At 43.7% G+C, this 26,035-nt stretch overlaps 1 protein-coding gene across 1 annotated transcript in view; it reads left to right on the top strand.

The window, feature by feature from the left end:
• antxr2a (ANTXR cell adhesion molecule 2a) overlaps window positions 1-26,035 on the top strand; it is a 62,163-nt gene that overhangs the window by 26,232 nt on the left and 9,896 nt on the right. The window contains exons 15-16 of the mRNA XM_035436478.1: window positions 489-656; window positions 1,147-1,227. Of these exons, the coding sequence (XP_035292369.1) occupies window positions 489-656; window positions 1,147-1,227 (249 nt within the window). The remainder of the gene's footprint in view (window positions 1-488; window positions 657-1,146; window positions 1,228-26,035) is intronic.

Below are 26,035 nucleotides of genomic sequence, written 5' to 3'. Positions count from 1 at the left end.
ATTGTGTTATTAATTAATCACCTCTCCTATGTATGGGCTGGTGGATTTACCATGGCAACAGATGTGATGAATTTAATTAAAATCGAAGGAGGGAAAAAAAAAAAACTCAAGATGCACCAAGATGGTGTGAAATTGTGTGAATTTGTATGTATGTGCAGAATCGCGGTGTGTTTGCATTTGAGATTATGCCAGTTTTCAGCTGTAAAAATCGGCAATGCCTCCAAGTAGCTGCCAGCCACCGGCTGTGACACAGGGACACTTGCCCTCCATGCTGATTGTTCCATTGTTAATTGATTACATTGCACATACATAGCAGTTGTAAAAGTATGAGTAGTATAGCTGACCTGAGTTCATGCTTACATTTCATTGCCCATTCATTTAGTTGGTAAAACTGTACTGAACTGAATGTTCTGAATTAATATCCCTGTCATTTATTGATCTGGTGAAATGGAAAGTTCTGTCTAAAAGAATCTGTGTGTTCACTGCAGGTCCGTTGGGGTGAAAAGGGATCCACGGAGGAAGGGGCGAGATTAGAGAAAGCCAAAAATGCTGTGATCTCCATAGTGGAGGAAGCGGAGGAGCCCAATATGAGAAAACCCCCGAAGCCTAAGCCAACCTATCAACACCGAGAGTCCAAATGGTACACTCCGATTAAGGTGGGTAAAAATGACACCTCCCATTTATGGTGTATACAAATGGTATGACCCAGTTACGGTGAGACAAATTGGCACACTCCAGTTTAGGTGTATGAGAATGCTATGCTCTACATATAGTCTAAATGATGCGTTGCTTTAAATCAGTGGTGGGCAATTTCATTCCTGGAGAGCCAGTGTGAACGCAGGTTTTCGTTTCAGTTCCTGTAGCTCAATTAGCTAGCTGTTTACACAGTTGCCGTTTTGATTCCATGTAGGTACGCTAGAATCACCTTCAACTGTCATTCATGAGCTCATCAGAAAGTTTAGCTAATTGACGAATTACATTATTAAGAGCAGAAGTTGGCAAGCTCTCAATAAATGGGCCCTACTTTCCCACTTACTGTTTTAAATAAACACATTTTACATTTTAAATAAATGTAGTTTGGTGTAAAGTAGAGCACTTTGTGAGTGTGCACATTTAGCGGTGATTTGGTTTTCTTGTTCGGTGCAGGGCCGCCTGGACGCACTTTGGGCTCTACTGCGGCGGCAGTACGACCGAGTTTCCCTCATGCGGCCGACGACGGCGGACAAGGTAAGCCGCTGCGGCGGTTTATACGATTACATGGTAGAACGCAGGCCCACGTGACGAAAACCAAAAACCCACAGGAAACAGGGTTTGAAGCCTGAAATGAAACTGGGTGGTTTTAAAAAAAAAAATTGAAATAACAGATAACTTTAAATTTCATTAAAGTAAATGAAACGGAGAAACGTGAAAAATGTCTGCACCTAAAGTTTTGCAACCGCTTGTGCATTCAGCACAGGATGCAGCGTTTGCACAGCAACAGGAAGTTTGTGGGAGCTTTGCAGTTGAACATTTCTGTTACCCGCGCTGGTCACGTGACCTACATCTGGAGACGCTCACAGCAGAACATGACAGGCGTGCCCTTATACGGGGAGTGGATATCTGGCTTCTGGAGACAGGATGTTGATATTTCGGCCTCCTTATTAGTGCGACCAGAGGAGAGCGCTGGACACAGAACTGGCTTCCCTGAATGAAAACACACACACAAAGTTGTTTTAACCTTCGAGTTTGTTTCAGGTGGCACTGCGCGCAGTTTCTGAGCGGCGGGAAGCGGGACCGCGAGCGTGGCATGTTCTCGACAACATTTACACAGCTGCGCAGAACACGCCGTCCTGTATTCCCTTGTTGTGCTAGCGTGCGTTAGGCAATGCTCCGATGAACCGGCTGTGATGCAACACCAGGCCCCGCACGTTAAACTGGAACAGGGTCTCCGTTCTTTGTGTGAGGGATTGGCCGCTGCAGCCGTTCTGTGAGCCAGAGGACGGTCTGAGGGGAGGCTTGTAGGGAACTTTGGACAGATCTCCGTTCCATGAACCCTGTACGTCAGAGGCTGTGCTTTCAGTATCAGTGTTATTGCCATTAATGTGCAGTATTGCATTTCCAGCTGTTGAATAGGTTTTTATTTATTATTATTTGACGTGTTGGTCATGATGGTGACTTGATCTTGTATCGCTGCACAAACAATTGTTGTCATTTTTTGTGAATATTTTTGATCCACGTAGGGTACAACAAAATTCAATTGTTGGGCAAGGATTTAAAAAAATACATTTGAAGGAAAATTATTTTGATTTAATAATTTTTTTAAACATTTTAAACATAAAAAAACTTATATCTTTTAAATGCAACTGACATTGTTTCAGGACTGTAAATGAATCCTTAATTTGCAGGAGGATGTGACACGAACAGGGTAGAGGCAGAGGAGAGTCAGATGAGGGGCACTTTTGTTATTTTATTTTGTTTTTTAACAGCTCTCCTGTGCCTGTTAGTCTGACTGCCGGTGGCTGGGGGGGGAGAGGGGGGTGGGGGTGGTGAGGGGGTCAGGGATGGAAACAAAACAGGGAACAAAGCGACCCGGACTGACATTGGCGCAGCTAGTGAAGGGGGAACTGAGGGGGTGGGGGGGGGGACAGAAATGCATTGTGGGTCCCCTGCAGGGGCCGCGACACCCTTCTCCGGTGCGCCAGAGAGCTGGAGCCACGGACGTTCAAGCCCTTGATGGAGTCGCGCACGGCGGAGTCGGGGCGCTGTCAAAGCCGGAGGGGGCCCTGCCAGGGTGGGGCGCGCAGGGCGGCGAGGCGGGGTGGCCCGGGGTGGCGGGGGAGGAGTACTCCCCCCTCCTCCCCTCCCACCTCCCCCTCCCCTCCCCTCGCACACCCGGCCCGCTCCGGAGCGGGGGCCCTTTGATGGCGGACGGGAACCCTCCGGGGTCATGAATTTTTCAGCGGCCGGCTCTGGCGGCTGGAGGGGAGGGGGGGGCCCGGCGGGGGCCCCGGCGAGCCGCTCGTACAGGTGTAAGGAAGCAGGTTGTCGCCGACATCTGTTCGGCGCAGAGAGAGAGAGAGAGAGAGAGAGCCTCGGGTCCCCCGCCCGCCCCGCAGCCAGACTGCTGGATTGTCAGCAGATGTAGTTTTCGGGAGCGGCGGAGCGCTTTTTTGGTCTCACATTTACCGCCTGAGGGCCTTCGACACCAAAGGTAGAGCGGGGGGCGTGCGCAGCTGCGCTGCCGAACTCGCCCCGGGCGCAAATAAAGAGATCTGATGCGCTTTGACTGTGTTGTTGGGGGGACCGGGGAGCCGGAGAGGCACTTCAGAGCCAACTTAGCGCGCCAACATCTGCCGCCAAGTTTCCAGGGAGCGGCTGGGGACAGCAGGTAGGGAAGGTTTGGGCGAGGAGGAGGAGGAGGCGGCCGCTGCTGAGGGCCCCCAGATCTTTTTTTTTTCTTTTCCGTCAGCCTCTCATCGCTACCCGCTCACCTCTCCCAGCAGGGCTCGGTATTGTTTTACAAAGAAGCGGCCTGGAAGTGTGCTAACAAGGCGCTGTATAAATGATACATTAACATATATTAACCCACCGCGCCTCAGCGCTAAAGAGGAGCAGGGAGGCTGCTTACCGGGCCTGCCGCTTCCTGCGCGCGTTTACATAGTGTTACACTGCGTTTGGGCATTTAGCTAATGCTCTTAGCCTGAGAGACTTGCTTAACTGCATGCACGTAGGTTAATTTACATTTACATTTTTTGTGGTTTAGTGCTTTTCAGGGTGTGTGTGTGTGTGTGTGTGTGTGTGTGTAAAATTTGCACTCCAGTGTTTGTGTTCATGTCTGTTAGCTCTTGCTCAGACAAAGCAAGGCTATTGTTAGGCTGGTGAAAGGAAATGACACGAGAGAAGTAAAATGGCTTCACAAGAAAATGTTTTGACCACAAACTCACCGGTGGGGATTTTCAGTTTGACCTTAATTCTACAGCTTGTATATTTAAACACTGTGCTTTAATACACTTCTGAGTCTATGTCTAAATCATATGCAGTTAACCCTCTAAAGTATGAGATTGCAAGTATGCGATTAGAATGTTCTTAACTGCACATGCACTCTAATGCTGATGTCACAATCACTACTGGTAATTGAAAGCAATGGAGTTCTTGTTTTGAAAAGTTAAAAAAAAAAAAAAAAAAAAAACTATGCTCCAAAGGGTTAAAGGAAAGGAAAGAAGAAGAATAGGAGAGAGGGAAGGCCAGTAACAGGCTGTTTCGAAAAAGCACCATGGCCCCTGTGCAAGACCGTTCAAGACATATAATGTCACTTGATTGCCGGCCCCCGCATGTATTAAAGCCTATTAAAATCACCCTTACTGTAACGCATACCTTATTAGCCCCCGCAGACGGCTCCAGTCCTAAGGGCAGCCCTCGTAATGAGGCGGTGGAGTATTTTTAAACAGTGGAGACTCTGGCCGCGGACAAAGGGAGCGTGTCAGCTCCGTTCCCCGGGCTCCGGGCCCGCGCTTCCCTCCAGCCCCGGCGGGGTCTGGGGGCCTCGGCCTGCAAACGACCGCGCCTCCGCTCAACAGCCGTCGGCCGCGTAAACAATGCGGCGCGGGCTTTTTAATTAAGCGCCCGCCCCCGTTCTCCTCCCCCCCCCCTCCCGCTTAAAGAATGTCACCCCAAAAAAGGAGGAGGAGTGGGGGTGGCATGTTGGCATGGGAGCGAGGGTGAGGGAGGGGGGGTGAGGCAGGGGAGAGGAGGTTCTCTGGTGGGGGGGGTGGTAGACTGGGCTGGCAGGATGTCCCCTGGGTCACGGACGCACATGGCAAAAGCTTAACCCCGCCCCGCCCCCACCCCGCCCCATCAGGGGGACAGTGCACAGGGAGCACATTTGCCTGTTTGCGCTCTGGAAGCCAAGTGACATAAAGCCATCTCCCTCCCTCCCTCCGTAGCGCGACGCCGGGCCAGCCCTGCAAGGCTCGGAGCTTCACGGGGAGCCCCGGTCCAGCCGCTCGCCAGCGTCGACGGCGCCGAAGCAGACCCCCCGACGCCGCGTTCCGCAAACACATGACCCCGCGCTCCTCAAACAACGACAAGGCTGCGTCGTATGTCCGCGGCTATTCCTCCGCGCCGCCTGTACCCACTCATTAGAGCTTTGTTACGCTCAGAGAAAATGGCCGCCTGAGAAAGCCGAAAGGATTCCAGCCCCAAATGAGCCGAGTTCAACACTGTAACCGGGACACACATTATCACCAATTATCCCTGACCCTAATAGTTTTTTCTTTTTTTTTTTTTCTTTGCGAAGGGGCCAGTACTGCGCAAATACGAAAGGAGCCTGCGATTTTTGCCTTCTCTTTTTCTCGCCCTCGATCCATCACCCTCCGCTCCGCTGACATGCGCCCGGCCCGGCGGTTCGAGGGCGTCTTTAACATGTCCTGTCAGACGGGCCTAACAATCTATTTAATTCTATTAATGCTCCACTTAGCAGCTCCGCGCGCGGTTGACAAGGTCCGGCGCGACTTAAAGAGAGTGCGGTCGCGTGACCCGCACCCCCCCCGTCCCGTCCCGTGTGAGAGTACACATGCACTGCTCACTTGCTGGTACCGGGAAGAGCCCAACAGTTACATCGTCTCCTACCGAGGTCATCCCTGTGATCCACCGGAACAATGCTTGTGAACGCCAGAAAACTAGAATTGTTAGAATCGCATTCCCGATGCGCGAAGACACTAATTATAATTTAAGCTCATTTGTTTGTGGATAGTGGGGCCTTGAGAGCTCAGAGGAGCGATTGCTTTGTGTTCGAAACGTAAAACTTTGGGTTAAACTTTGGGTCCCTGGGGAGGGAAAAAAAAACCAGAAAAGGTTTCTGTTGTTTAAAATAGGATGTCGCATTTAAAAATAACGGCCTGCGGGTTGAAGAATTAGCGGCCTGGCGGGCGGACTGAAACGGAAAGAAACGCCAGATCACGGAGCATGCGATTTCTAATTAACGGCGTAATTGGAATTAAACCAAGGCCTCGCGAATAATGAATCGCTGGAAACACAAGAGGGCCTTTGAGCCGTCCCCGCTCACCAAAGGGCAAAGGTGACGGCAAAACAAAACCAAACAGAATCCGGTCTGCCGCTTCCCGAGTTCGTCTGGCGGAGGCGAAACGCCTTCTCCGCCGAAGATGCTACCCCCTATTTTAATCTCCGCTTCCTGTGGCTAGCGTCACCTTCTGTTTCCAGAGAAAGACGAGTGGTCGTTTTACAAACGCGTCCATTTTCCTGTGAGAAAAGAGGTGTGAGAGTGTAGGGGACACTACTCTTAATTTAGTTTAACCCGCATTTAACTGGGTTTTTTCTCATTGAGATCTAAATTTGTTCTGGAAAGACAAGCGCCAGTACAGTTTACACTCCAACACAATGCATATAGTAAAGACAATAATAAAAGCCTAGACTATAGAAGTGGAGGGAAATAAAACTCAGAAACACTTGCATTCTTCCACAAAATGGCCAAGGTGGGTGTTCCATGACCCAGGTATATTGTGATTATATTGTGACTATATTGTATATTGTGTCTTTTTTTCCCCCTTGTTCAAGGTGCTGTAAAAAAAAATGTAAGATTATGAATGAGGGGTGTAACGTTGACGATTTTGGACAGAATAGGAGCTGAGTTTTTTGGCGGGGTCCCGCGCAAAACCGAGGTCATTTCTCAGACAAAAAGGTGCTCTGCGGACCGGCAGCGGTTGGGGGTCTGCGATCCCTGGAACCTGCCGGGGCCCCCACGTCGCCAGGACTGCCTCATTAGTGCTATCAGTGGACGGGCTTGTTACCCCTAACAAGCGGTAAGTGGAAAGCTGACAGTTCAATTCAGCCGGCGCTCGCGGGACGGGGCGTGACAGCTCCGGCGATCTCGGGACGCTCGCCGGGTTTGTGTGAGAGGGGGCCCCCGCGCTCTTAACCAGATTAGCCCCTTTGACGTCCGCCGCTGAAAGTAGGGCAGATGTCCGTGCGGCTGGTTACGAGCGCGGCGGCTAATCTGCGCGGCCTCCCGGAGCGGCCGGGGACCCTGCTGGTAACAGGATTACGTTTAGGGGACCCCCGCAAGCTTCCCCTGATCGGGGGATGGGGGCGATAGGGGAGGTGAAGAGAGAAGGGAGGGGTTGGTGGGATGGGTGGGGGGGGGGGGGGGGATGGTTGGCTAGGGGTTTAGGTTGGGGTGGATTGCCAATTGGAGGTGGTGGCGGGAGGGAGGAGCATGACTCCAGTCGCCGAACTTCGTTTGTTGTGACGAGGTGTCGATGACGGTCGTTAATCAGGCAGAACCCCTGCCATTGTCTCAAACGTTAACTGATTTGCACCCTTTGCATATAATCCGAAATTATTTGAATATATTAGCTCACTAGAGCAAATATCAAAATAGACAAACCATTAAACATTAAATATCAAAATAGTCATTTGCATTGATTATAAAGGTGGAATCTGTAAAAATAAATAAAAATACCATAATAGCATAATTTTTGCTTCTTAGAGGTTTGTATAGTAACTTTCTTTTAAACTCATTTGAAATAAAGAATTCAGTTCATTACCAAAACATTGTTTTGAAACATATTTTGATCTAAATTCTATTCTTTGGTTTGGATTCGGTCAAGACCAAATGTACAATAAAATAAAATAACTATTCAGAAACGTTGTTCTCTTTGCTTCTTGCCCCGTCCTCATTTCCTGGTGATTAGGCAGATAAGCTGGTACCTGCACTCTGACCAGGCCGTGCACGTGTCTGTGTTTATGCACCCCCCGGTGGGGCTGATTGAATAGAATTTGATGTTCGGACGGGTGCTATTCACCGAACTGGCTAATGTGGTGTTCGTGCCACTCTGCTTCTCCGTTCTTCATCACCTATTAAAATCAAACTTGAAAAAAAAATTCTCAGACGAAGAATGAGAGAATCTTCGCCTTAATTAAATTACATTATTGTAAATGATGTCAAACGAATTTTTTTTCCTCTCCAGTCTGACAGACATATAAGGAAATCACGCGGAGATCAAGTAATGTATTGTAATTTCCACGTCCTCTCGTCTGTTTGATTTGAATTTTAAAATAGATGTAAAGGAGGGTCTGTGGGATCGGCAGTGCAAGATTTTGGGGGGCATCTTATGTATTTGCAATCTGATATTTTTTCAGTTTATTTACTTAAATACTGAATAAAATTATTTGTTTTATTTTAAAATATATGGAATTATTTCAGTGAAAAAAATGTATTTGTTTTTTTTTTTAAACTTGAAATAATGAAATGCAATACAAATATTAAAATACAAATATTAAAGCAAATGAAAATATAAACATTTTCATTACAGTACATCTATTATTATATTTTATAAAAATGTTATCACAATTATTATAATATGTAAATATTAGCATTATTAGCCATCAATACATTTTTTCCTGATACTTTTATATGTTACATTTACATTTTAAATGATATAGAAATGTGTTTAATATAAAATATATAAAATATTCATAAATACATATAAAAATTACAATTTATTTGTAAAATCACTGTCAAGTGTTTCAATCTCCATTTTTTTCCCGACATAGGTACAAATGTTAAATACTCAAATTTCCTGTTGGTTTACTTTGTGAATTTTCTCAGTAGAAGTGTCCCCGTCTTGTTAAATTTAGAATCAGTTTTAAATCTAATTTAACAGATTTGAAAAAAGACAAATGAGAAACGTGACACGGAACGTTTCTGCGAGCGTGCCTATGCTAATTAGCTCAGTGCTGGCTAAGTTTTGAAGCAGCTTCTCGTTTTCAATAGGCTGCCGACCGCTGGCGAGTCTCAAACGTAGGTCTTTTTCTCAGAGACAGCTGCATTGGTGGTTTGGGGGGGTGGGGTTGTGGTGGGGTGGGGGGAGATGGAGGACTCGGGGGCGGGGCTTGGGTCAAGGGTCGTGGCTTCTGGCTGCAGGAATGTGCCGTTGAGGGAAGAGGCGCTGGATTATATAACTTCCTGGGGTGCTGACAGAAGACACGGCTCATCAGTAACCCTGAATATGGGCTTCCCGTCTCTAGTCATGTGAACAAGGGGTGTCCCCGTCGCTGCCTGAGAGGGTCACTCCACTTCCAATTAATAGTCGCACGCTGTTAACCCCATCACTGCTGCCACGGTGGAGGTTTAATTAGCTTGATTATGCAAATAAGCTTTGTAATGCAAATGAGGGAAGCCCCTCTTTACCATAAACCAGAGGCCGAACAGCTACTAATGGACGTTTTATTTGTTTTTGACAGTAATTAATCGCGCTGGCTAAAGCGCTAAGGGTGTTCCTTTTTCGATTTTTTTTTTGGCTGTTTTTATCCGTCGTCCAAAAAAATGGCGGCAGGCCTGTCTCCTCACAGTGAGAAGTGTCTCCGAGTCCTTCCGCCCCCGAAGACAAACAGCATCGCAGAACGCGCCTAAGTGGATGTTTTAAGTGGACGAGTCGTCTTACGGAGCAAGTTTGCCGTGGCTGCGGCGCTCGGTGGCACGTGATGCGAACAGATGTCTTTTTTATAAGACGTTAGCTTTGCCGTCTTTTTGTCAGTTTGCGTTTGGAGCCCCTTCAACATTTGATTATCCGAGCTTGAATTATTCATAAATAAGTGACATCGTCTTGTTCATTATTGATAGTGGGGGATAGACACAGATGTGAAAAGAGTTGGCTGTAATTTTGAATACTGAAACAGGCTAACCTATCCTCCCCCCTACCATGTGGGCTAACTTATCCCCCTTGTATGGAGCAGCAGGTTCAGTGACTGGGTCCTATAATAAGCTGAACTGCTACGTTTCAGTGCTGGGCCCACACATTATATAACTGTAGTAAAATTGCTTACTTACTTACCTAGACCCTGTGGGAGCATAACTGATCAATATCTCCTCTCCATCACACCTTATTCTGGGCAGTTAGTCGTAAAATTATTGCATATCATTACAAATTATTTACAATTCGGTATTTAGTTATTTTACTATCCTACAGCTTCTTTCCATAACCTTTTCAGGTTATATTATATAGACGTACATATGTATTTTATGCTATTTATATTTCAGCTTTTGAAATCATAAAAACAATGATTCTTTCAATGTGTACTGGATGAACAAACCTGAATTTTAATTTGTATAAAATTTATATTTTGCTAATGCCATTCTTAAAATGCATGATGAATGTTCACAGCAGACTTTTCTATCAACTGGTGTGGGTATTTAATGCGGAAGTGTGTTTATTGTTTGTTTGTGTGATTGTGCCTGAGTCCAGCTTGTCCTGAGTAATCCTGTGGGCAGCCATTTGTCTGATCTTTAGCCAGACAAAGAAAGGGTAAAGAGACATCATATTTTATCAATATGTCATTTGTCATTACAATGAATGTCTGTTATACTAATGATAATAGTTTATAAACCACCATTATAATTAATAATGCTAATGCGCTATTTGATGATTTATAGGGTCACTATTTAATGAAATTAAATAAAGGCTGCATGGATTTAATTAATATGTTAGCTATTCGATTGTTCGAGCAAGCTCACAAGAACATTGAAATTATTATTATTATTATTATTATTATTATTATTATTATTATATGATGATATTATTATAATACTTTTCTTAGTATATTTTCATTTAGTAAAATTTGTATTGTGTGTATTGATTATTTAATGTTAATCAAAAGATAATAAAACTGATCAGTAATGCATGACATTTTGCACAATATGAAACGGGAACACCATTGGAGAAGTTCACAGATGGGGCCAGGGAGCCATAAAAACAAACAAATAAATAAAATATCAACTATTTAAAAAAAAACAAAAAACTAAATCGTCTGTCCGTGTGTCTCAAGACGAACACGTATAAGCGTCGAAGGATCCCAATCTTTGTGTACACAGATGCGGGCTCTCCGTTCTCGTTCCTCCATAGTCTTAATGGTGTTAACCCCTCAGATGTCTTCGCCCAAGTCAAGTATCTTAAGTGTCTTCTTCGCTAATCTGGCTTTCCAGCCATGGACCAGCAGCCAAACTGAGAGTTAGCGACACACTGGCGAAAGACGCTTGAATGTGCCAGGTCTTTTTTTCACACTCTCTCTCTCTCTCTCTCTCTCCCCCCTTGCTCTCGTTCTCTCTCTCTCTCTCTCTGTCTCTCTCTCCCTTTGTCTTTTCGAATTGACACAGGCTAGACTTTCCGATAGTGACAGTGGTACTAATTAAGACGTAAAACCCTGGGCAGCAGGTTTCTGAAGGTTAGACTGTCTGTACCGGAATAAGTGGTAAGGAATGAAGCTCCTGATGACATGTGACGTTTTCGCGAGGGGTGATGCAAACCACCGCTAATGAAGGCCGGGAACCCAGAGAAGGGAGGGCAGGGGACGGGGGATTGGAGGGGTGCGGGTGGGGGGAGTATAGGGGCTGGGACACCAGTACAGCAGTCTTATTAGCCAACAGAACAAGCAGCCGGAACTCATGCTAATGGCAAATAAATTGATCAAATGTATAATAGATAGGGCACTGCTCCACCCAATCAGTGGATCACTGTACAGCTCTGGAAAAAATTTAGAGACCGCTCCAGTTTTTGAAGAAGAATCGAGGTTACTCCACCAAATTGACTGTTGAACCCTTCTTAAGTGAAAAGATTGCTATTTTTATTTTTTATTTATGGCTATAAACGTGTTTAGTTTACATTATTTAATGTATAAGGACCATATTTTTAATATTTTAACCAGCTGTTATTTTCTGCAAATGAAAAGAAAGTGCTGAATGACAATATTTTGTTAGGAATTAAATCAAATGCAGTCAAGTTCATGAACGAATATCAAAAGTTTGAGTGATATGTATGAAGATATTAAAAACAATCTGACACTACCTGCCACCCAGAGACTTTGGGAGGCAAGTGTTGTCATTGCCCATATGTGTGTTGTTTCATCCATATTTGTATTGTCTGTAATTCACGCTCTGTTTAAGTGGCAGGACTAGTCAACAAGATCACCACTTATATCATTCACATTTATTAGTGTATTGCGTGTATTGCTTCAGCTAAACCAATGTAATTGAAAATCTGTTTGAGCTCAATTATATGCACTTGTTTTATCTGCTCTCCACCTGCTTAATGTGGTCGCTATCTATATTTTAAGGGTGTTACATCCTGTTGGATTTTTATTGGCTGTGTAGTTTTTGGGGCTGGATGGCAGAGCAACCGGAAAAGAACGCACCCGGGACGTGCGTGTTCGTTTCCGCGCCGACGGGCAGCGGTATCTGCATTTCCGTACGCGAGGCTGGCTGTCACAATAGGCTCTCATGCACACGGCCTGATGGGTCACGCGTTGTCACTGTTGAGAGAGCCTCTTGGGTGGCGTCCGGTGTTGCGATTAGTCACGCAGTCTTGAGACAGAGCCTTACATTGCGAAAGCAAGGCCCAGTAAAAACATCACCACGTCTGTCGCAAAAACAAATAAAATCAATGAGCAGAAGGTTTGTTGCTATCCTTTTATCCCTTAAAATTCAATAAAATTTTGATATTTTAGTTATGTTTTTGTGCTTTGGTGAACCTATTTGCTGACAAAAAAAATCAGTCGGCACTTGTAGCCTTTGCATGAGGCTTTGTAAAATAACTGAAAAGATTAAATTAATTCAGTCATTTTGTGTTTTGTTGTTGAGGCGTGAGTTGGACATTAAAACAGAAAGCCATACATAAAATAATCATACATAAAACATGCCATCTAGAAATGTTTTTTCTTCAGAGGAAATATGCTTGACATGTCATAGAATATGCAGAATACCAAGGAGATTAGCATATAACTTACTATAACAAAAAAAACAAAAAAAAAAAAAACATGTTAAAGGTATAAAATCCTGAACTACAGGATTTTTTCGCAGTAGTGTATCAAGAGTCGTTTTTCATTAAATATGCTCTGAGGTATATGCTCATAGTGATGGATTTCTATAAGCCTAGCCACTGGGAAACTATCCACGTAATCATTTGCAGTGTGTGGCGATGGCAAATTAGGTTATTTTATTGCCGTTGAAATTAGTTTTAATACAATATCTTGAGACGGAATATGGCCTTTAGGCGACCTTGCATGTCTCGAGTTTTAACATATGCAAATATGTGAGACGATCTCACTTTGTCCTGTGTGACATGAATTAGTATTCACGGCATATATAAGTTTAGCTTCTTTATGGATTCTTGCTAGCAGCTGTTTAGCTGTGAACCCTGCTCCTGCTCAATGATTGAGGCTATGCAGCTTTTGGGCTTGGTTAGGACTTGGATGGAAGACCCTCTGGGAATACATTGCTTCTGGAAGTGGTGTCGGTGGGCTGGGTTGAAGCAAAGTGCGTGGCTGTGTCCGAAGCAGCCTCATTCTCCATACAATTTTCCAGCCGTAACGTGGAAGTGTTGTAAGACTTTCCACCTGTGAGCAGCCATGCTCAAGTGTTGTTGTTGTTGAAGGAAAATGTCAGAGAAGCTGTGCCTTGTTTTTAAAGCGGAGCTGCACGTCAGATTTATGGCACAAAAATGGTTGTGTACTTCCTGAAAAGTTTGCTCCTTAATATACTCAACGAAACCCTGGAAATATATCATCCCGTGATTTTAAGTAGACTACATTTGGAGAAAATTTTGCTTGCTTAACAACCTTCTCATCCAGTGTACTCAACAAGTGTATTCAGTAGTAGGCAAGTGCTCTGATTCAGATATGGCCTGTGACTTTCCCTCAATACCAAATTAATAAAAAACCCAATCCTACTGCGCAGTGATATGGACACTGTGCTGTAGGCTGTCCTTTCTTGTGAGGGAGGGGAAGTGTGAAGACCAGACGCGACCAAACAGGGGATCTATAAGTTACCAAAGAGGCACTCCAGTAACCACGGAGTCTCGTGAGAGACGAAATAAGGGGGTGCTATACTCCTAAGGGACGTATCCCAAAAAATAAATAAACCCCTAAACGGGTAACTGACGAAGGAGTATATAAAGAAAATAAAGGAACAGGGAAAAGAAAAGAAAAAACGACTTCGACCCGAAGCAGAGAAAAAGAAAATGTCTTTTCAAAAACAAACAGAAGACGTTCTGAGGCCAACTAAAACCAGGGGGGAAACTGGTTAGTAAGGAGCAGAAAGGTTTGTGCCCCAACGGTGACACAATAACCCCTTAAAACCGCCAGCCTCAGAATCTGGACATATACCGTCCTAATACCTTTTTCCCAAAAAGACAAACAAACTGAAGTCAGAAATTTCTTTGTTCTTAAATTCCTTACACCTTGCTCAGAAATACGACAGGGAACTGGCTAGAGCAAAACACGTTACACTCAAGCACCATTCCACTGCCTACTGACGCTTTAAATACCCAGCCACAGGTGTGGCTGGTAATCAGTGGAAGATGTGAGCAACCCACAGGTGAAACAGATCAGAGGTAACCCTGCAGGAATGCACGGAATGTTCAAGCAGGAACAATCCTCCCACAGGAACCAAAAATAACGATTAGCCGAGTGGCTAATCTGCTAGCTCGAACTAATCGTCCCCACACACCAAAATAACGATTAGCCGAGTGGCTAATCGGAATGCTAACCACTGAGCCGGTGCAGGCACAGAAAAATGATCTACCCTGCACAGAAACCGTGACATTTCTATGAGATGTTAAACTGAGTTACTTACTCACAAAGAGATTATCTGGGGTCCAGGCCAGTTTCTCAACCTGGCTGTCTCAAACTGCCAACTATTCACCCCCCAGTTTAAATAATTCCCTCCCTACCCACCTCATCTGAAGTGTGGTGATCATTCTGGCACAAAATGGCCGCATTGCATCTCTCAGTTGGGTTATATGCATTGGTGGTGGTTAGGTGAGTTTCCCCCTTCACTGTGAAGTGCTTTGAGATCATGATCATGAAGTGAAAAGGGATAAATATGTACCATCCGTTATCCATCATTTTTACGTGACCTCCAATGAGACCAGTCTAAAGCAGGTCTTAACTTTCAACTTGAGAATGACAGTGTTGACATGTCTGACTTGTCTGGAGAAGATAACATTTTAGAGTACAAAATTCAAATCAGATTTTTTATGTACGCACAAGATTGTGCATACATACTGTTTATAAAAACTTCACCAGCTCATGCTGGATCTCAGTAATTTGTGCCACACAAATCCAGGTTTAATTCAACCTGATTGATTCAGTATTATCGTCTCTCAGTTGAGTCAATTCTATGCAGTACTGGAAACAGTGCTGGCTTTTGTTAGCTGGAAAAATGTAAGACTGTGCTCACCAAGGACTTGGGTGGAGCAGCCTTGTGTAATTGTTGTGAAATGTGCTCATTGAAACTGAATGAGCTAGCATGCCAAAGAGAGTACATTGAAGCAACAGTCGATCATGAAGACTTGCAGGCCTTGAATTTAGGAACAAAGATTATTTGTTAAGAAGAAGCAAAACTTTTTCACTAGTCATGCACCCTTAGCAAACTACACACAGAAAAAAAAATGTTTTATTGGATAAACCAAATATTTTTTTACAATTTGTTACACCTATATTTTTAGGTTTACTCAACTGAAAATTAGAGAATTGAGAAAACTGAACATCAACAATAATTTTCAGTTGAGAAAACCTAAAAATATGGGTGTAGCAAATTTTAGGTTTAGCCAATGAAGTGCATCTTTGACTGGAATAACAGGATTTATTCAAGTTACATTTATTCAGATCATTTTTTCTGCTGTGTTTATTGTTTAGTCTAATCAAGGTCAAGAAGAAATTGTCCTAATATATTTTACACTTAAACAAGAGCAAAAATGGGACGGTGTGATGTGCCTATTTGCCACCTCAGAGAAAGTCAAATATTGTTTGTGAAACAAGGATTTCTGACAGTTTGTGAAACGTGTTTATGTGGACAATTCTAAGCATGATTTATTTATTGCTTCGGAGATGGACACCCTTACAGAGCAATGTATGCATCTTGCTTTTTTCATAATACCATTTAATTTAACATATTTCCCTGGAACGGTTTAGGCAGTCCCCTGAGTTTCAAGCCCAGCTCTTTAACCTAAAGTTCCCCCCCCCACCCCAGTTCTGTGAAAATGGATTGGGAATTTCCAGCAAAAGCGGCCTCTGATATATGATGAAGTTCGAAACGCTGTGACTCATTTCTTCCTCTTAAGTTGTACCCCTGTCGAATGCCCACACTGGTCTCACTTCACTTTTTCTGGTGCGTTAATGTGTGCATGTATTGTCATTCGAACTCCTGTGCAAATCAAAGCAGACCTCTGTCAGCGAAACCAGCAGCAAAAGTGTAGAGTGTAGCGCCGGTTGGGCATGGCGTTGTGAGAGGCTGGGTTAGCGAGAGCGGCTTCATTAGCCGCCGTTAGACACCGATGCCCGCGGCCCATCGAGGGGCTCCGCCGGGGGGCCGCGCCTGCCCCGCCGGCCCCCGGGGGACCGGTTGGGGTCAGCCCACCTGGGAGGGAGACAGCTGCCGACGCACCGTCCAGCTCTCGTCAGCATTAATGACTCGCATCTGACACCTCGGCCCAGCCAGCCCTGTTTAGTCTGGGACGCATCGCATTAGAATAATTACTCCTTGTCAGCCTCCGTTTAATAAGGCGTCCCCTCGCACGCGCAGAGCACGCGTATACACACGCACGCACGCACACACACACACACATACGCGCACACACACGCATAACACACATTGCTAAGCGCACCTGTGTCAATTTCCCTCAATGGACTAAATTGCATACACATATATTATGTGTGTGATATATTCATTGCGGTCTGTAAGTACGTAAATATTGCACAGTGAACCCCAAGCATGTGTGTGTGTGTGTGTGTGTCCGGTCAGTGCAGAGCAGAGTCAGTACAGAGCAGAGTCAGTGCTTCATGTGGATTTTGACTGAGGAGGGAGAAAAACAAAAAAGACACAAACACTCACTGTTCCAGCTACATGTAGTCACAGGAAAGTCTGTACGTGTGAGCAGCTTGTTCCCTGGTCCTTTGTTCATACTATCAGTGAATCTGCATAGCTTTGCGCACATGCTTGCAGTTTGCTACTGCAGAGACATGCATGTACATAGTTTTGTATCTCTTATCAGGGTCAACTGTTAGAAGCCTTTCTACAACCTGCCATACAATTTATGTGGTGGCAGTGTAGCATAATGGTTTGGGAACTGCACTCCTAACTCAAATGTCGTAGAATAGTTTCCTGAATCGATTCTGATTCCGGAGTCCTTCTTCGGCCAAATCTCAAGGCACATTCCAAGGGTGTAAGGTCAGCATAACCGAAAACTGGGTGCAGCGTGACACAGTGTCCTAGTTTTCGTCCAGGGTTTTCGGTTCTTGCTAAAGTGCTGGCTCAGGAAACACACTCGCAAGGTTTGGGTCAAAGTCCAGGAAATGAACAATGCAAATAAGCCGAGAAAACACTTGTGCCAGTTTTTCTTTCAGCCAAAACCAAACATGGTCAGAGTAGGGAATGCTTACACATGATATCCACATCCTTTCTGCAAGGGCATATCTGGCTCAGGGTTTTATTATGAGAAGGTACTCCCTTATTTCATGTGTTTAAGGTGGAGCATTTCTTCGGTTCTGCGATATAAACTATGGGTCAATGAACACCTGTCAGGGCCATTATTTGTGTTAAAGAGCACACACCCTTCTGTATGTTAATGGTCCTCATGGGAAAGATTGAATGACCATTTTTTGATGTATCCAGTCAGAAGGGTTCTCAGTTCTGTTTTTCTGTAGACTGACCAAAGTTGGCAGTTTAAGTATTATTGGACTTTTAAAAAATGCAGAATGTTCTGGAGGCTCCTGAGGGAGTTTGTTGCAAAGTTTTTCCTGACTAAATCAGGATTGCCTCCCAAGGATTCAGGGTGGGTCGAAATTAATCTCTCTCTCGCCCTCTCTCTCCCTCTCCCTCTCTCTCTCACTCTCTCACTCTCTCACTCTCTCTCTCTCTCTCCCTCTCTCCCTCTCTCTCACTTTCTTTCTATCTCTCTCTCTGTCTCTCTCTCTCTCGTGCTCTTTATCTCTCTGTCTCTCTCTCTCGTGCTCTTTATCTCTCTCTCTGTCGGTGTCTCTCTATCTTTATCTTTCTTTCAAAGTAGTTCAGGAATGTAGTTGCACTGAAACGTGGCACATTATTCCAGGAAAGGTTTAGTGGCAACATCCAAACAACTGTTCTAGGTCCTGACTTGTGTGTGACAATCCATGCGCTGACAATTGACAGATCAGTGTGTACATATGGGCCATTCACAGGTGTGGCCTGTTAGAATCATAAATGCCTTAGAGATTGTATGAGAAAGCCTGCAGCATATGGCCAGACAAAATATGTGATGCAGGCTAATCGATTAAAGTGTCTGTAATGGTTGCACTAGATTTTCATTCATCTATACTGTAAGTGGGTCCGATTTGCCATTTGTCGTATGTTCTTATATTTGTACCGAAACGAGGACTACACTCATGAATTATTTCTGTTCCTTTTTCTTGTACATTCAAATAGCCCTGTGCATCGTTTCTACTTCCTGTTACTGTACCATATTTTTATGCATTACATCAGCTCAGGCTTTGAATAAATATTTGTCGGTGTTTCAGCGCTCCAAATTTGAGAAACCTTCACGAGGCATGCCAGAGGAGCTTGAGCTCAGAGACATATTGCAGTTAAAAATCCTGCCGTGCTAGTTTTTTTTTTTTACTAGTCAGTTGCTTTTATTCAGATTTCTGTTTCGGTGCTTCACATTGTGTTTCATCCTGGCATTCCCTGGTTTCCAGCAGACGCTGTTCTTTAAAGTGTGTTGCCTTGTGGCGTATCATTATCCGTAGTTGTTAAGCAGTGCTATTTTGATGGACGGAGGGGGTGAGTGGATTTGGGTATGGGGCACAGGTGCTCTTGACTTTGATTCTCCGGCCTGTGTGTGGGTGTGCTGGTATGTGTATGTAACAATGTGAGTTTGGGTCAGAATTTGTGTCGTACTTTTGTGTGTGGCAAGCGCATTGTGTTTCTGTATGTGATTTGTATATGTGATTGTACAGTATATGCGGATGTGGGGTGGGCACATATGTGTGTGCTTGTGCCGAGTGTGTGCTTGTGCCATGTGTGTGTGTGTGTGTGTGTGTGTGTGTGCATATGTGTGTGTTTGTGTTTGTGTACGTGTGTGTGTTCGTGAGCATGTGTATGTGGGTTGTGTGCTTGCAAATGTGTACGCGCGCGCATGTGTGTGTGTGTCTGTGTGTGTGCCTGTGTGTATGTGTGTGTGTGCATGCGTGTGTGTGTGTGTGTCTGTGTGTGTGTGTGCATGTGTGTATGTGTGTGTGTGCATGCGTGTGTGTGTGTGTGTCTGTGTGTGTGTGTGCATGTGTGTGGTGTGTGTGTGTGTGTGCATGTTCATGTGTGTGGTGTGTGTGTGTGTGTGTGTGTGTTTGTGTGTGCATGTGTGTGTGTCTGTGTGCCTGTGTGTGTGTGTGTGCATGCGTGTGTGAGTGTGTATTCTACCCCTGACCAGGCCGTGTCTGTCCGGCTCAGGTCACATTAACCCAATTCTCACAGTTGCAGTTTAAAAAGCAGCATTTCTCTTACCCGCCATCCCCTGGAGCTGCATCATGCTGTTACATTTCCACCATCACTCTGCAATCATCACATTATTTACTGCCCACATTAACATGCGGCTTGATAAGCATATTTTCTTCAGTAGACATAACAAGGTGTTTTATCACCAGGGTTTTCCACGGCATATAGCAGGATGTGCGCCATCTTAATATTTATATGCAGGTGTTTTATCACCCGATGTAAATAAAACTTTTCTGTGCGGAAATTTAGGGCTTAAAATTTACAATTAATACTTTACTTACAGTTGAAGGCATTTCAGATACATACATCAAAGTTTGTCCTCTGAAAAGATGAGACATCACAGCAGAACTGTGTATGTGTGTTAGCCGCATAAGTATTACCCCGTGCTTAAGGTATAGAAATTTGGTGCATGTCTGTTTATAAAATGCCAAAGCATACACTCATAATGAAAGACATTGACTTAGTCATCGTTGCTTATTTTATTCTGCTTGACAATAGAGATTAAAAAGAATTAAATGATTAAATATAATTAAGTCACATTTTTTGTGCTGGGTATGAAATCGTTTACTTTGGTTTTAATATCTCCAATACCCAAATGGCAGTTTTGAGTGAGGATACATATTACTTGTAATGTACTGATTATAGACGAAAATCAGTACATTACATTTTGTATGGCCAAACAATGCTTGAAGGAGACATCAGTGTGATTATCTATACTGTGCTGATAATTACTTATGATTGTAATGATCTTCTGAATAGTCTACACTTTACCCTTTTGGAGCTAATAATATCAACTGTGTTCTGCATAATTGTATATTTTTTATAATTCATGCACATAAATCAACTGTGAAGTAGAATCTTTTGATGAACACTTTTAAACAACTGCGATTAGTCAGATCTTTTTTATTCTGTTGGATAGAAACTGAAAATGATTCCACTTTATGCTTTGTTAGATTTATGCTTTGGAAGTCTTTGTAAGTAAATCAGTGATTAGATTTGCAGTATACCTGAGATTTCCCATCTCTGGCTGCAAAAGAAATATGTGAAATACCAAACAGTAAAGTCAAATTTAAACAGCAAACCAAATTTGTCCTCTATGAGTCACAAATCACCAATAGAGCATTGTTATTTGATCATGCATTCTTGTCGAACTGCCCCACCTCAAAACTTGGGGTTCCTGAACCATGTTAACCTTTGACCTCGTGCGGGATCCTTGCCAAACTCATTTCCTCCCGCATTAGTCTCATCACCGTTTAGCGTGTGCCGCCCTGTGAGGAGACAGGAAGGAGGCCTGGCGGAGGCGTGGCGGTGTCTCAGACTCGAACCCGCCGCGCTCCATCCTGACAGCTCGCTCCCCCAATTACCGGCCTCCCCGTCGCGTGCCCGCATCTCCGCTCCGCGCAGGTCGCATGTGACCCCGTCCGCCGCCGCGTGCATCGTGGTATGCTAGCGCATGGCGCATGCTAGCCACGCGTGCTAGCCGCAGCCTGGATTTCATGCCTCTCCCCACATCAAGACAAATTATTTGACAAATTATTACCTCTTTCCTTTATACCTCAGAGTAATAGAATTAATGAATAAACCTAAAACTGGGGTAATGTCTTCAATGATAACACATTTGGTTGCATTTAATATTGAAACAGAAACCGCTATTAAATATAGTGTTTTTATGTATTACTCTGGTGTGGAGCTTTTACAGTTTTCACCATTTTGACTTAATTTAAAATAGTTATATTGTTTATCTGGTCGCAGACACTTAGCATATTGAGGTTAATCATGGACCTTTTTGCGAAAGCTTTCTGATTTATCGTATTTTAATACTCACTGTATTATGGGTGAATCATGGCTGGGTAAACTAGACAAATTTAATGAAGGGAAAAAATAGTCTGCGCACAGTTTGATCTTGCAGTTGTATAAATAGAACGGAGGCATTCTGGAGAGTGTCCTAATGCACTTCCAGTTTACATGTTTTTATTTTGTTTTGTGGGAGGAATTATATAGGCTTATGCTTTTGCTGTTGCTGGATGTGTATTGTGTCTTAGGGTCTCTCCAGAGGAAAGAAGCGCGTGTATGGGATAAATATATGTTACCCACATCCCAGAGATTCATGTTGAATACAGGCAGTTTAGATTCACAACCAATTCAACAAGACTGCACAGGCTATTAGAAAAATCCATATGTTAAGTAACTCAAGCATAAACAATAAACAAGCAAATACAATGCTCCAAATGTTTACTGGGTTTATCGGAACAGATTTTTTTTTTTGAGTTGACTATAGCCATAAATAATATTTTTTCTTTTATATGTATGCTTTCATATACAGAAAGACAAGCTTATCTTGGTCAGATACGTTAAACACGCAAAAACAATAGGAACCACAAGAATGAGACAAAACAAAATTGGTATTAATTCAAACAAAATATCATACAAAGCCTTAGTGATGTACTTTAACCTGTATACACTGTCAGTTCACAAACAATACAGATATATTGAGTTACATAGATGTTGTATTTTGGAGAGCTGTCAGAGAGTTACTTGCCACTCCAAATCCCACTTATTCCCATGTGACAGACAGTCAGTTGCATACTGCGGGCTCCTTCTGGTGATACCTGTACTGACATAACTTGTAAAATGTGATTCTGTCCTTCTGAAGTTTCTTCTTCCAAGTTGGATCAAAGACATCCTTTTTTAAAAAGTACACCATGTAAGGGGTTAAGAAGAATGTATAATAAGAATCTAGGCAGCTTTGAATGTAATTTCATTATTTAATCAGTAGACAACTTATTAGAATAATGAGATAATGAGTACACAACTTGTAAACACAACATTTATTGACAAACACAAACTATTCTCATAATTTGCATTAGAATGGTTATGCAAATAGAAGGGGCGAGGGTGGTTGAATTCACACCCAACCGTATCAGACAGTAGATTTGGACCTCTTAAAATCAATCAGAAACTAATCAGTTAAGAGGACCAGTTATAGATCCCATGACACTCTTCCGAAAAGATGCCATGGGGTTATTAATTACCGCCGTGAATCAGGACCTAAGTTTACCGTCTCTAATGTGGAGGTCAGCAGGTCAGTTCACTGTGTATTTAGTCTAGCGCCCCCTACTGGCTCACCTGTACCCGCCTCTAGTGTAACCTTGCTTTCCCAGTAAAGTGGCAGTGGGACATGAGAAGGTCACAGGACGGGGTAGCTTTTGGCAGATTACTGTACTGTACCTAGGTGGTGAGTTACTCTAAAGTAATTGCATTGAAGTTCACCTGTGCCACTGAGTGATGGACAAGTGATGGACCTCCCTTTGGAATCGTGTGGCATGGCGGGGGGGGGGGGGCACTGTGATATTTTTCCTGGACCTCACTTGCGTTCCTTTTACTTTACTCCAAATCAGTCATATTCTGCACATATTTACTCTAAGCTCCGATGTCTTCAAATGATTATTAGTCGAGATGCTCAGCCTGTGTGGAAATCGTTGCATGCAGCTGTCAGTTCATTGTAGGAGCCAATGTGTTAAGGCGGTATTGAACACGGAACTGTGTGACCACATAATGGAATGCTTTGGTGCTAAACTCTTGCAGCTGAGTCTGAGAACTCAAAGAAACGCCGGCTAGTTCATCATTGGCCATGCTAGAGCAGAAGAGCATAGGTCACCCTTGGATTCAGTCAAAACTCTCAGGTCGTCTCTGAAGACTGTTGCTGTTTAATAAAGTCAAAATACATTCTCCAGAGCAATGTATTAAAATTAAAACATATTAATTCAGTCAGCTGAATAAAATATTTTATTGAATGGGGCCTTATTAATCTTTGAAGGGGGGTTGAATTCAGAGTTAGTCTACCCTTGTGTATCAATCAATGTTTGTCATAAAATTTGACTAACAATTCAATGTTGGTGAGTCCAACCAACGCTAAAAGAGTTTGTGAAGAAAAGTTAAATGCTTGCATTTACTTGTACTGTTAGTCAAAGACCAATGTTTGTGTACAGGCCTTAGTACAGGCCTTTATCACCACTGATATCTAGCTGAAGTGATAGCCTTAACTCAACTTTGGTCTTTGGTCGCTGTGTGATTGACTTGGTGTCACCATTACATTTGAAACTAGATACTAGTTTCCAACTTCTCAATCAGTTATCTCCACTATTCGAGTTTATTTAATAATATGCTATTCCTTGGCTCACAAAAGCTATGTGGAATGTTTACAAATGCAATTGATTTATCCAGATCATGTTCAATTGTGCTATAGTTTAAAAAGGGTGTTAATAAAAGCTTTGTTAAATAACCAAATTAGAACTTGCTCATGTCATACTGTGAATGTTATCACTTTTGGAGTTCTTGTAGACTAATTAGCATAGAAATCAGTAACAACAGAATTTGAACTTCTCATTTTTTATTAAAATAAGCTGTAAATATTTATGAAATATTTGAGGGCCTTGTTAGACATTCATTTGTGTTATCCTGTTCATTTCAAGAATTGAGCCTTTGTAATATATTATCCGAGAGCTCTTTTAAATATCAACAGTCCCTGTTGCATTATGGGAAGGAGGAGTAACAGCTCAATATTGTTTGTTTGTTTGTTGAGGTCGGACGATGCCTCTAAATCGGAGCGTTATATTTAACCGCAGGACGAAATCCCACGGCCCGATCCCATTGGCCCTCCTCCAAACAGATTTTTCCCGCCTTATTATTATTTTATCGTTTTTTAAATTCTTTATGGCGTAGCGCGGCGGCGTTAGCCTCGGAGCCGCGGAGCCGGGCGTACTGCAGCTATTTGGAAGCCGCTCCGCCGTGGCTAAGTCCCGGGCCTCTGCTGGATTCCGCCCTTCCATTAGCGCCATCTGCGCCTTTCAGCGCCGTCTGTGAGCTCGCCGACGCCAAAACGACTGGCATTTCTCTGGAACAACCAGGGACGGTGCCCAGAGCTTTTAGCTGGCAATGATGTGCACTTACTTTGACAAAAGCAGAAAGCAGGGGGGGGGGGGGGGGGGGGAAGAGACGCGGGATGCCGAGCAGGAAACAGCTGCAGCCGGCGCTCTTCGCTTGCGCGGTTTCGGAAGGAACGACTTCCTCGCACCAGCTGACAGACAGGGCGTATTTTCGTCCCTCGTGTCAGAGCCGAGCGGAGTTGCTCCCGTGGCCTCCGAATGACGACGCCCGATTATGCGTGTTTTCCTGGCGCGAAATCGTTCTCTTTCATTCCAAATTAACTCTTACGACGTCATTTATGGATTGTATTATAGTTTGAGCTCAATTGCGTATCTTTGCAATCGCTCATATTGTAGACCTCAAATAACCTGGTTGTAATACTTTATTTTTTTCTTAAAGGGACTGATAAATATTTTGTTAAATTAGGTCTAAAGTCAATGGAAATGGCAGTCAATTTATTCGTACTTAGTAGTTGTTTATTAATAGATAAATCTCAGTATTTTTAACCAAGGAATGTGCTTTTTTATTGATGAAAAAGAAATGTTAAATTTGGACATCCCCACATGATTTAATTTTGAATTGGAGTTTTGTCAGAACCAGAATACAGATACAGATACAGGTTAATAGAATCTGAATTTCCAAAGTTTGTGCAAAGTCCTTAAATGGCCAATGCAATACCATTTGTTTTTTCAGTCTTCGCAATCTGTCTGTTTCAAAAAGTAATCTGTAATAGTACTGTCCATCATTTATAAAATCCTGTTCACAATGTTGTCAGGATTACATATATATTCTTGACTGAATCTGAAATCACTATTGTAACTGCAATTCTGAATGTTCTGAACCTGTAAATGTGCTAGCATTCATTTCACAAAACAAGCTGATAAAATATTTACAATGGGAATAATCCAATATCAGAGATAGGCATTTTAGTCAGAACTGTGTTTGTATTATGCTCTGTGCTACACTGTAGTCAGATACATGTTGCCATTTCCAAGCAGGGTGGGCTGTTTTTGGCTTGAGTAAAGGAATCCAGCATGCTGGTTTGTAGTAAATCTACGGGAGAAGTTTTGAGTTGTATTTTTACTGAAGCAGGGCAAACTCATATTATTCAATGCTTCAAATAATTTTCCATTTACAACAGAAGAGATTACGAGGAATAAGATGAACATCTGCACGTGTTTCCAGGTTGTGTTGTGTGTAAAACCTTACGTGCGCGGTGTCATAATTCCTCCCTGCGGTATTTGTTGAATAGGCTTGTCTTCCGTCCGGTTCGTGTTTCCTGTTTCCTGTTTCCTGTTCCCTCTGTTGTCCCTTTGGCTCGCGACTCATCGCAGAGCGCGGGAGCAGAAAGAGCGGACGCTCTGTAGGTTGAGGAACGCGACACCGGGTCTTCGTTCGTCCGCCTCACCTTCCGGTGGCCGAATTCGACCGTGGCGTCACCTTCTAAATCCTGCCTACGTGACTGGCCTTCGCCCGACGACCGAAAGCTAGCGAGACGTCATCTTCTAAATCCGGCCTCCGTGGCTGACCCCGGCCCGTTTAACCCATAACAGATATGTCAGTGCGTACCGTTGGACTGTTATCGCCCGATGATGG

The sequence above is a fragment of the Anguilla anguilla genome, chromosome 10 (genome assembly GCF_013347855.1).
Source record: "Anguilla anguilla isolate fAngAng1 chromosome 10, fAngAng1.pri, whole genome shotgun sequence".
In the NCBI taxonomy this organism is placed as follows: domain Eukaryota; kingdom Metazoa; phylum Chordata; class Actinopteri; order Anguilliformes; family Anguillidae; genus Anguilla; species Anguilla anguilla.
The sequence above is the reverse complement of the archived record's forward strand: the minus strand, read 5'-3'. Positions and strand labels throughout refer to the sequence as shown.